Source organism: Cercospora kikuchii, assembly GCF_019650295.1.
Source record: "Cercospora kikuchii DNA, contig_00009, whole genome shotgun sequence".
Classification (NCBI taxonomy): Eukaryota; Fungi; Ascomycota; class Dothideomycetes; order Mycosphaerellales; family Mycosphaerellaceae; genus Cercospora; species Cercospora kikuchii.
Genome location: NW_025408590.1, coordinates 414,765 through 426,777, shown reverse-complemented (window position 1 = coordinate 426,777; position 12,013 = coordinate 414,765). Strand labels below are relative to the sequence as shown.

The following is a 12,013-nucleotide window of genomic DNA, read 5'->3' as shown; positions in this document are numbered from 1 at the left end:
CGTTCGACATTGCTGACCCGGTGACGCACTTTTGATTGTGCAGGACCAGTGGTGCCCGATGGGGTGCTTATGCGAGGCGTAAGCTTCCATTGCAAGGAGCAGCGTGCGTTCAACGGTCTCGCGAGGGTTCCTGTTTCAAGCGCGTGCGCGATGACGTTCGACAGAGAAGATCAGTCGCGCAATCTGCAGTCGAACGAGTGAAGGAGCACAGTCGAGTGGCACATCGAGGCACATCGGGCTGAGTCGGAGCTGAGGTATGCACACTGCTTATCGCCATGAGTTCGTGTGTTCGTGTCGTGCATGTGCTGCGAACATCCAAGTTGCAGACGTGGGAGCGCATATGTCATATGCAGAGTATATCTGTGTTGCACAAGTTGCAGGTGGCTGTGGTGGCGGTGACGCGTGTAGATGGGGTCAATTGCATAATGTTGGTGAGACTCGCCTCGCGCGTGGCTCGACTTTGGCCTTGATTCAGGACGAAGCTGACCTGTTGGTGATTGCGAGGCATCTGGAACAGCGCAATGTTTGGACACGCCGTTTGCGAACGATGTCATTGCCGTTGGCGTGAGCCAGGATGGCTGGTCGAGGGCGTCGGGATGTCGGTATGTGTTGGACATGCCGCGAAAGCTTCTTTCACACCTGCGCGCTGAGTCGCTGCCGCGCCACAAACCCGCCAGGCACGAAACCAGGATGGATGGTGCACGTCTTCACTTTATCGCATCGCGGTGAGAAGGAGCAGCTGACGCGACACGTGTTGCTCGACGGGCGTGTCGGCACACGGCGTGCCCGTCAGGAGACTCTCAGCTTGTTCCGGGCCGGGCGAGGACGACATCGCGATCCCATCGCTGCGAGTGGCCTCAACGGGAAGGTGAAGAGCTCCATCCGCGGATGAAGATGTGAGTGGAGCAGCGTCTGGGCTGCAGGTGTTGGATCACGATTGCATGAAGGTGATGTGTGAAGCAGAGCAGCGTGCTGCGCCGAAGATTCCAGTCGGTGTCGTCGGCACTTTGTTCGTCAGAGTTTGGCGCTAGCGAAGGGCTTGGCATGGACGGGGATTGTCGTTGCTGTTTGGGACGAACCTGAAAAAAGTGGCCGTTGCGTCAGAACACGGTAACACGCAGTTGAGAGTCGCGCAGGAATGGCCATCGCAAGCGCACCAGCTCCACGTCGTTGGCAAGTATCGACTACTTCTTCCAGTCCAGACACATCTCTCCTTCTGCTGCACCTCTTCTTCACTTCACTTGACCCTTCTGTCAGCTGCAGCTAGACCACTAATCGCTTCCCGTCACATCACCTGCGGTCTCGAAGTTTCCGATCACTTCAAAGGCAATCACGAGCGACTGGCACCACCTCCTGCCCATGAACTTACGACTCCAGACTTTGACACGACCTCCCCCAAACAACATCCTCCACCACCTGCTATACGACTGACGGTAGCCTCACCGCCGCCAACTCGCCCACCATGGCGACCAATCTGACAGTCTCGCTGTAAGTGCCGGACTCAACTCTCCTCCAGATACCACCTGCTCACATCCTGCCAGCTTCTTGCCCAACACAATCTCCTTCAACGAACTTCCCGCCAAGGAGCGCCGCCGAAGCCCGCCATTCAAGTTGAGCCAGCGCATCAACTCCACCAATGACCTCTCCAACTCGACGACAAGCCTTCTCAGTGGCCAAACAGCGCCCATGACGCCCACCCTCGAGAAGGCAATCGCCAACGAGCAATTTTTCACACCCGGTTCCATCGATGCCGCCAAGCGACTATTTGCCAAACCAGGCGACCCACGCTCTCTTCTCCGCAATGATGTACATGCCGAGTGGGGTTTGCAAGCCATATTCAACCAGCCGCGATCTCGTGCTGGGCCTCTTCCTTCAGCTTCCATACAGGACTTTGCCTCTGCATATGACAGGTACCGTGAAGAGGAGGACCGGAACAAGAGAACGGCAGCAAAGAAAGCCACGAGAGGTTCACCTTCCCAACTCCAAGCCAGTCGCTCAGGCAGCTCAGAAAGAGGTTTTGAGGGCAGACCATTTACTGTGCAGCCGGCCGTCCATGGCAACGGCGGTCTTGTGAACGCCGTTCGAGAGGTGTCCGACATCGATCCCGCCAACGATCAGCCAGTCGATACCACGTGGATTGGCACCCTCGGTATGCCTACCGACGCTCTGCCGGAGAGCACCAAGGACGAGATTCATGACCGACTGATCAACGACTATCATTCCGTGGTCGTTTACTGCAGTGATAAGGACATCGACGGTCACTATGCTCACTACTGCAAGACCATCCTGTGGCCCATCTTCCACTACCAGGTGCCAGATCACCCCAAGAGCAAGGCCTATGCCGACCACAGCTGGGAGTTCTACCGAAATGTGAACAGGGCTTTCGCCGATCAGGTGATAGCCAGCTACAAGCGTGGCGATACGATCTGGGTGCACGACTACCACCTGCTTTTGGTCCCTGGCATGGTGAGAGAGAAGCTTCCTGATGCCAAGATTGGCTTCTTCCTCCACACCGCATTCCCGTCTTCCGAAGTCTTCCGATGTCTGTCGACGAGAAAAGAACTGCTCAACGGCATGCTCGGAGCCAATCTCATCGGCTTCCAGACCGAAGAATATGCCTCGCACTTCCTCCAGACATGCAGCCGATTGTTGGCTGTTGAGACCACTGCCGAAGGTGTGCAAATCGATGAACACTTTGTCAACGTGACGTGCGTCCCGGTCGGCATCAACCCTCCACTTTTTGAAGAGACTCTCGCCAATGACGAGGTTCAAGAGTGGGTGGAAACCATCAAGAAGAAGTACGAGGGCAAGAAGCTCATTGTTGCACGCGACCGCCTCGACCACGTGCACGGAGTCCGTCAGAAGCTGCTGGCGTACGAGCTGTTTCTCAACAGATATCCAGAATGGCGCGAGGACGTTGTCATGGTACAGGTGGCAACATCGACCAGTGAGCAATCGGAACTGTTGGCTACAGTCTCTGATATCCACACCCGTATCGACTCCGTGCACAGCACTCTGGCGCATCAGCCGCTGGTGTTCCTCAAGCAAGACATTGCATTCGCCCAGTATATTGCTCTGCTGACTGTGGCTGATGGATTAATGGTATCGGCCCTTCGAGACGGCATGAACTTGACCCCTCATGAGTTCATTTACTGTCAGGATGGTCGAGGAGGCGAGAAGAAATATGGACCACTGATCCTGAGTGAGTTCACCGGCAGTGCAGCAGCACTTGGAAAAGAATTCATTTCCATCAATCCTTGGGACTTTTCGGGCATGGCCGATGCGATCAAGCAAGGGCTGGAGATGAGTGACGAGGAGAAGAAGCGTCGCTGGGAGGTTCTGCACGACATTGTCCTCAAGAAGACCGGTGCCAACTGGATGCGTGAATTGTCGAGACAGCTCGACACCGTGTACGAGGAGCATCACCAGCGAGCTTCTGCATCAGTGCCACGTCTGAACGTCTCTGCTCTGGCCGACAAATACAAGGACTCAGAGCGCCGCCTCTTCATTATCGACTACGAAGGCACCCTCGCTCCGCATCGCACGACCTCTGGGGTTCCACTAGGCTCTCCACAGCGCGTTCTTGACACTTTGAACGATGTCATGACAGACCCCAAGAACGTAGTGTACGTCATGTCTGGTCGCAAGCCAGACGAGCTGGAGAATCATTTCCGCACACTTCCAAAGGTCGGACTGATTGCCGAGAATGGTTGCTTCGTTCGAGAGTTCGGAGTGGAGAACAACGAATGGACCTCGTTCGTCGACCTTAAGGAAGTCGCAACGTGGAAGTCTCAAGTCAGAGGCATCCTCAGCTACTACTCGGATCGCCTGGAAGACAGCTACGTCGAAGAGCGACACTGCAGCATGCTGTTCCGCTATGAAAAGTCAGGCGACCAAGAAGCCGCAGTACGCTTTGCCGGTGAATGTGCAGACCAGATCAACGGCGCTTGCAAGAGTATGCGTATTCGCGCCGTGCCGATCAAGGGTGCTGTTCTCATTGAACAAGAAGATTTCAGCAAAGGCACTGCTGCAACCCACATCTTCGATGCGCTCTGCAAGGATAGCAAGGGATTGTCGGCGCCAGACTTCATGGTCATCGCTGGAGACGATCGTGAAGACGAAATCATCTTCAAGTGGGCCAATGAGCTCGGAAAGGATGGCAAGGTCGAAGACGTCTTCACCGTCACCGTTGGGAAGCGCAACACTGTGGCGCAGGCAACTCTTACTCAAGGCTCAACGGGTCTCCTCACTGTCCTGCAACGTCTCGCCAAGATCTCAATCGACTCGCTGCCTCCGGACTACTTCGCCATACCGAGACACAAGACGTTTCCTTCTTGAGCGAAACTCTCCTCAAGGGTCGATCGTCGCTCTGAGGGTGCTTCTGGCTGGCCCCGTCGCACAATCTCATAGAGACGTCTCGAGTACAAGTTTTGCTTGATTGCCTTTTCCCACACACAGAAATGCGAGATGATAGCGAAGATACCCCAGAAACTCACTTTGAGCAGGTTTCATGACCTTTCCATTTTCTTCCAGGCGTTGTAATGCAATAAACGGGGACCAATTGAGTACGCATGGGAGTAGAGAGCGGAGTGTTTGTAGAAGTACGCAGCAATGCCTGAATGCCACAACATGCTACGAAGACATCCACGAGACTGAATGATTATCATTATGTGTGCTTGAATCCTCCTCCCTTGCTCTGCCTTCTGCGAATATATCCCTCTAGTAGGGAATACCATTCGTCAACAGCTGGAAGTAATCATACACAGCCGTGGAGTTGCTTCTCTCACTCCAATGCACCAACTTCCTCACAAACTCCGCCGCCTCCCTCTCACTCTTCTCCAACACAAACCTCTCCTTGAAATGCTGCAGCGTCTGGGGCTTGAAACAAGGCAAGCCCGAATCCAGCATCGTCAGAACAATATGACTCAGCTGTTCGACGTATTGCCTTGCAGCCAGGAAGACTTTGACGCAAAGTTCTTCGAAGTGCTTGTAAGACTGCGAATGCAACCCACCCATGACGGCAACCATTTCAGGCGTAAGTTTGAAAGGTGCGCGTTCGAATTTCACGCCTCCTGGTGCAATATCGAAGCAGAAACCGAAATCGATGTGTAAAATGTGGCCAGCGTCATCGACCATGATGTTTCCGTTATGGCGGTCTTTGAATTGGAGGAGGTAGGATATGATACTGTAAGCAGCCATGGATTTGATGAAGTTTGAACGAGCAACTTGGAATTTGATGCTGTCTTCGCTGCCGTATTTGGAGACGAAGTATTCGTACAGACCATTGACGGCTTCGCGGCCCAGCATGTCACGGGAAATACTGTTGGGGAGGACATCGATAACTCCGCAGCCTGGAGCGGTGGCTGTGACACGGTAAGGGAAGACGTAGACGTCCAGGCCTACAGAGTTGAAGATCCCGCGGAAGGCGGCGATAAGTTGGAGGGCAAGGACGTCTTGGCGGCAGTCGTCGCCAACTTTGAAGATGGCGGATTGCCAGACTTCGTAGGTGCGCTTTTTGGCGACTTCTTGTGAAGATGCGGAGTTCTCGGGCTCGGCTTCTTCTTTGCGGATGCGGAAGGTGGCCATGAAAGGTGCTTTCGCATGGGATTGGAGAGGTTTGCCAGATTTGCGGTCGATACCAATGACGACGCCATCAGGATTGGACGGAAGGTAGACACCGACGTCGACATCGATCTTCCGCAGTTCTTCTTCAATCTTGGCCTTCTTTTCTGGCTTCGGACGCTTGATGAGCGGCTTCAGCGTACCGGAGATGCCAGTGACCTTGGCAAAGAAGTCGAACTCGCGTTCGTAGAAGTCCTTGTCTTCGGGTATGAAGCTGGCAATCAACGAGTCCATGACACGATCGAAGACGGGCTTCGCGGGGTCAGGCACCTCGGAGTCTTCATCTTTGTAGGCATTCGCTTTCAAGTTCCAGATGATCTGATGGGCGAACAGTCCGGAGAAGACTCCCGTTTCAACTATGTACCTCTCGACATAGCCCAGAGCATCGTACCGCAGTGTTTGCACAATTTGCGGCACGTAGAAGAAGGTCACATCCACAGAATGACTTTCGAGCGCACGCACAGCATATTGGACAACCAGAGGATGGTTCTTGTATGCCGGCATGAAGTATGTGACAGCAGCCATCGGGTTGATAGATGCCCAGTACAGCAGATACTTGAGCTGATTCTTAACGTCAGCTGGCAATTCCGATCCCAACAAGATGTACAAGGCATCCGGCTCGAGAATTGCCTTCTCTGGCTGACGAAGCAGGTACTGTCGAATGCTGGTCTTCAATGCAGCAGAGTGTGGAAAGCGAGCGGCGAGTTGAACAGCAATGCGTGGGTCTTCCCGCCAAGCTGTGTCGAGCAATCCAGATAGGGCGCTCTCCTGCGTTTGCAACTCCGAATGTGAAGGCGCGGCTGTTCCTGCAGTGTCTTGACCCAGAGGACCGATCCACACTGTCAATCTGCCAACTTCATGCTTGATGAGCTGTAGTAGAAGAGCCTCTTTCTGCTGCAAGGTCGGCAAAGCTTTCGTAATTTTGGCGCCAATGCCGCCGAGACTGGCGAGCCTACTGGAGACATCGCCCAGCAGCTTCCGCTCTGCTTTCAGCTGCAGCCTGTTGCTGCCAAACGACCATCGTGGTGGGACAGCGAACCAGGCCAGACCGGCCGAGACCACGGCGTCTTTCAATCTCCATTGAGTCGTCGTGCTAAGATTCGTGCAGTGCTCCAAAACATTCAAGCCGAGTAGGATGATGTGGAAATGCACTTCTCGCGCAAGGGGCTGTGTCAGACTCTTTTTCATCTGAAACAAGGTGGTGCGCATCAGCCGGGCATACACTCGCTCGGTTGGGGCAGACGTCAATCTGGAGGCACTGAAATGGCTTGACAGGAAGTGGGTGAGTGCCAAGTGAGGTGCGACCAGCTCTTGTGTTATTTTCTCGCGCCTCTTTGTCTGCTCCCAGCTGGAGGGCGCGAACTCTTCTTTCAAGTAGAAAGGATCCAAGTGATGAAGAGACGTCGAGAAAAAACCTTTGCCGAGGCGTACTGAGGTCTCCCAGCCTGCGGCAACCTCGACCAGGACTCTCGACTCCAAGCTTGGGTTCTCTTTGATTACACCGAGCCACAGAGAAATGCCCAACCTGATGGACTGCTTGGTGAAGATGGCGAACGGGATAGCCACAAAATCTTGAATGAGTGCAACGCGGTCTGATGCGCTTCTGCTGATGACACCAGCCGCCTTGCGTAATGTTGTGCCCACTTCCTCGAATCGAACATGCTCGTTCCGACGTAGGCGCAGCGACAAATTTCGTAGCTCTTGTGCTTCGTCCTTTTCAGCATTATTCACATCGAGCAGAGCTGGCTTTGCTTGGCCTTGGTAATCAACAAGTGCCCATTCATTGTCAAAGTCAAGTTTGTTGTCGATCTGACGATACTGCTGACGTGTCGTGTATTGTGCAATGAAGTCAGAAGCGGTGTTGATTCCCACAGTCCGCTGGCTGTCCAGACTCGTCAAGCGCTGATCACTCGCAGGAATGAGCTCGCCCATTTCGACAGCAAATGATCGGCCAAGTGCGATATGACCGTATGCCCCGTCGTCCTCGTAGTCTTCGAGATACGCTTGGAGAATGCCTTTAACATCGAGAGGCGCGACACGAATGGCGCGCGTGACCCATGCCTTGCATTTCTGGTAGAACGCCGAGAGTGTCGTTTGTCGGAACTGAGCATCATCGGAGAGTTGGATAGATACGTTGGTCTTGTCCGACGTGTACCGGGTCTTGAACGAGTACTCATCTGTTTCTGTATCGAGACATGCTTTCCACATCAGCGTGAGTATCTCCAGCAAGGCAAATAATGAGGACTTCTGGCATAGTGCAGAAGGAATCTGGTTGATGATTCGATCACAAGCAGCAACAGCAGCCACTTGCACTTTAGCAATGCGGTGACAGCAGCCTTCGAAGAAAGCGGCGAGCTGAACTGCCACTTGAGGTGCCGCAAAGTCTTGACGCTTGCCACGCAGAGCTTCTTGCAGATAGGCCTCAACATTGCTGCTGGACACCGCAAGCATGCAGTTATTGAGGGGCCCGGTCTTGACTCGACTTTCGAGGAAATATGGCAGCGCGGCAGTACAATCTCCTCCACGGGCTCGGAGTGTGGAAACCAGCAGGGCCGCGTTTAGGAAAACACACTCCTGATAATTCAAGTTTCGGAGGTCGGTCTCGCATTGAGGCAAGGCAGTCTTCAAAGCATGTCGCTGCGCATCGAGCGCGCCATCGCTCTTTCCTCTTCGCAGGACTGGGTCGAGGTCGATCCCGCTGTCGGGCATGTCCACTCTAGCCTCATCCACCAACGGCAAACTGTAAAGGGCGATTGTTTGCAAATCATTTACATGATCCTTGACGTGTTGCGAGTTGAGGGTGTAGCCGTGCACGACAACGTTGAACCACGCGTCTCGGCCCAACGCACGCACTTCATCCTCTTCTTCGAAGACAGGTGTCGTCTGCGTGTCGTGCGATACAAGCAATGCGAGTGGATGGAGCAAAGAAGCGATGACTTTTTGCACCGAGGAGGTGTCGACGCTCTTGCCTCCTGAAGGCTCACCAGTGCTGACGAATTGGGCTAGTAGGTGGCGAACATAGACTTCGAAGAAGGGTGTATCCCTCTTGACGTGTGTTGAGATGCGACTGCGGGCTTCGAGTACAGCGGAGCTGAGAAGCGAATTGTTCTGGGCGAGAGCCTCGACGTTGACTTTGGAGTAGAAGCGCAATAGACCTTTCAATTCTGTAACACCGCCAGACAGACCAAGCGCTGCCGTCTCGATGATGATGCGGGCGTCGACAACCGCGCTGATCTTGTTGATCTTCTGCAGTAGCATTGAAGAGACGAGAGCGGTGAGCTGCGCCTCGCTGCGAGCCACGGCAATGGCGACCACTGCTTGGACGACTGTGCCATAAGCTGTTGCGGTGTCTTCTTCGTCGCTGAGCACGAGGGAAATCGAGCTCCCCGCGCCAGGATGTGATGTGAATCCGTTTTGGTGAACACTGAAGCTGCTGTCGAAAATGGTAGATTTGTTGTTCGTCTGTCCGTCTGCATCCACACTGAGGACATTGCCCAGGCTGTACAGGGTGCTGATGACGATGTCCTGTGAGAGTGGCTTCAAGACGCGTGCGAGACACTCACAAGCGACGGCCGAAGTCGTCGGGGTCATTCTTCCATTGACAATCAGTCGAGGTAATGATCGCGTCAATGTCGTTGCCACAGTTTCAGAAAGAGTCGCAAGCACCGCCATCGACTTGAGTACCGTCTTGGCCAGGTCTTCGTCCATCATCTGATCTGGATCGGCAGTGATCGCATCAAGCCAATCAAGAAGTACATCGTCGTTCGGCGTATTTCCATTCAGTATGCAGCAGCAGAGAAAACTGCGCAAGGCACTCGCTTTGACTTCTCGTGCTTGCTTCTGCTGCCAAATGGAACCAAGTTTGAGATAGTCCGCCTCATCGTCCAAAGATCTGATCTCGCTCGTGACAAGGTCGGTGAGACTGCTTACAAGTCCACTCGCTGAATGCATCTGACTTTGGTACCGGCGTGGGCCTTGACGTAGAAGAGTGTCCAGTAGCTCGGTTGAGGTGAGCGGCTCAATGACTGGCAGCAGCTCCAGCGTGCTTTCCTCGACAACGCGCATGAAGGCTTGCTGAACCAGCATGGCACCGAGAGGTCGGCCTTGCGTTGCATATTGGTTATCCCAGCGCTTCCATTGAAGTGCGGCTCGGTTTCTCGTCGATGCATTCCGGATCGCTGAGAGAGCGCCTTCCAACGAGACCATGAATTTCTCAGACAGAACCTTTCTCAGTTGGGGGAGCAGATTGATTCGCTGCTCTGGAGACCATACTTTCACGTAGTCTGCGATACCATTGAAGAATCCAAGCAATGCCACGCTGATCCTCACCACCCGAAGAGTGTCATCGGTGATTTCGTACTCGGTCTCTCCTTCTGGCAGCGGCTTGAGCCAGGCAGTGTCCTCGGCAGCTTTTGTCACCTCTTCGATCGCACCTTCAACGATCCTCCAGGTCTCGGTGCGAAATGAAGGATGATTGAGCCCCAGGGCCAGTACAGCCGTGGTCAGGTCGTAGGACAGTGTCTCCCAGGGGGGCAGGCGCTGATGTAGAGAGGTCGGACCAAAGACCTGCCGATGCGCTTCTGCCACGTACGGAGACAGTTGGCGCAGTAGAGCCTCTGCATCCTTGGTGGTCTGAACCAGCGGCGCTGCCTTGCACAGTGCTACTAACACCTCCAACTCCTTTACCCGAATGGGAATTGAGGAGACTCGATGTGCTTTGCCAGTGCTTGTTCCCCCATTCTGATATCCCTCGTTGCCTGCGTCGCTCAGTGCGCACAGCCGTTGTAAGTCTTGCCCGTCATCTTGTGTCCCGGCGGCCTCGGCGGAGAGCTTCGCGAGTCGTTCGAGCGCATCGCGGCGGAAGTTCTTGGATGTGCTGTGTGCCTCCTTTAGCATGGCTTGCAGCGCGGATGCCCAGGGCAATACCTACACCTTCATAGTCGCAGCCCGTTGTCGCTGGCAACTGCAGCAGTCCGAGTGCGCCAGGAAGCAGGTTGCTGCTACACTCGTGGTCAAGCTCGAAACACGAGAACGTGTCGCTGATGCACGTTGACGTCGGGAGCTGCGACGCCACAGTGGCTGATGGCCGCCACAAAACATGACTCAGGCACAGACCACCAAGAGATTCGGCCTTGCCTTGCCAACTTGCTTCCTCATCTTCACGCGTTTGCACCAAACTTGTCAACCACTCTACACGCGTGCGTGCCTGACGTGGAGACCTTCTCAGATGCTACGGCCTCGATCAGCGCGATTTGTGGTGCAGGCTAGATGCGCACTATTCCAAGGACATCGACCACTCCTGCGGCTGTCGGGGTCTTGCGCAGACCCAGTGGAGCATCCATAGCCAAGCGCCAAATGCATTGGCCTGGAGCCCAGTATACTCGGTCTGTCGGAAGGCCTGATACTGTCGTGTTTGAGCCACTTGGAGCACCCTACAAGTCTGAAATAGGGCACATCGCTAATATTACACTCATGGACTCGTCACATCCCATCTCAGAGGAGCGACTCGAACCTCGCTCGTAGATTACGATGTTCCGATGCGCTTCTCTTCGTCACCAATATTCCTACCACTCGGCGAAGTGCCGCCCCTGCTGGGATTTGCCTCGTTACCTGTCGGCACTCAGACCTGCGCGTTTGCCTGCTCATCTGCCTCAGCCACTGCTCTCTGGCTTTTCTGACAGCATCTCGACAGCACTGGCATCAGGCCCGTGGATGGCCTCAAGCGTTTCGCCCCAGCCGAACGAGTCCATGTTCCACCCGGGATAGACTAATACCGATATGCTGATGGACGGTCCACAGCACGTCCAGCCCAGAAATGGGAGCGCTCTAGCCGTCTCTTGCAGAACCAGACCGGAATGGAGAGGTAGTACTTAATCGGGATCAGCATTACCGAAACGAAGCCCTTGATGATTCATACAGGTATAACTGCATTAAGTCAAAGATGTATGGGAGCGTTCGACTGACTTAATGCAGTTATACCTGTATGAATCATCGAGCAGCGAGTGCCGTGTCAAATTCACCCATGCATAAGAGATTGGACGCGAACACGATCGGGTTGAGGAACCAGGTCTGTACATTGATAGCAGCCAGGGTGCGCTCAAGCCATTGCACCCTGGGTGGCGTCACAACTAGCAGATCATTCGAAATGGCGCTCAGAGTCCAACCGCCTCCTTTTTGAAAGGGGTACTGGCCAAGAGGCGGACACGTCGGTGAAGGCCCGGGCACGCAACGCTGGGAACTGGGCCCAGCACACAGCATATGGCAGACATGGTTCCTATCCTCCGAAGCTGTTGCACGGATCTGTTTAAGCATGGCTTCGGAGCAGCAGCCGAACGGGTCGGTGAGCACAAACTCACCACACGTCTCCTCGCACATCTTCAGCAGCTGTCAA

The 12,013-nt window shown here is 54.4% G+C and overlaps 2 protein-coding genes across 2 annotated transcripts; one reads left to right on the top strand and one right to left on the bottom strand.

Moving 5' to 3' along the window:
- Nucleotides 1–1,462: 1,462 nt before the first annotated feature.
- CKM354_001228600 (uncharacterized protein) lies at nucleotides 1,463–4,338 on the top strand (the record flags this gene model as incomplete). Its single annotated transcript, XM_044807806.1, has 2 exons — nucleotides 1,463–1,488; nucleotides 1,542–4,338. The coding sequence occupies 2 exons, from the start codon at nucleotides 1,463–1,465 to the stop codon at nucleotides 4,336–4,338; spliced, it is 2,823 nt and encodes a 940-aa protein (XP_044663741.1).
- A 381-nt stretch (nucleotides 4,339–4,719) lies between these two features.
- Nucleotides 4,720–10,518, bottom strand: CKM354_001228500 (1-phosphatidylinositol 4-kinase STT4; the record flags this gene model as incomplete). Its single annotated transcript, XM_044807805.1, has 1 exon — nucleotides 4,720–10,518. One exon carries the CDS (start codon nucleotides 10,516–10,518, stop codon nucleotides 4,720–4,722), a length of 5,799 nt encoding a protein of 1,932 aa, XP_044663740.1.
- Nucleotides 10,519–12,013: the final 1,495 nt, after the last annotated feature.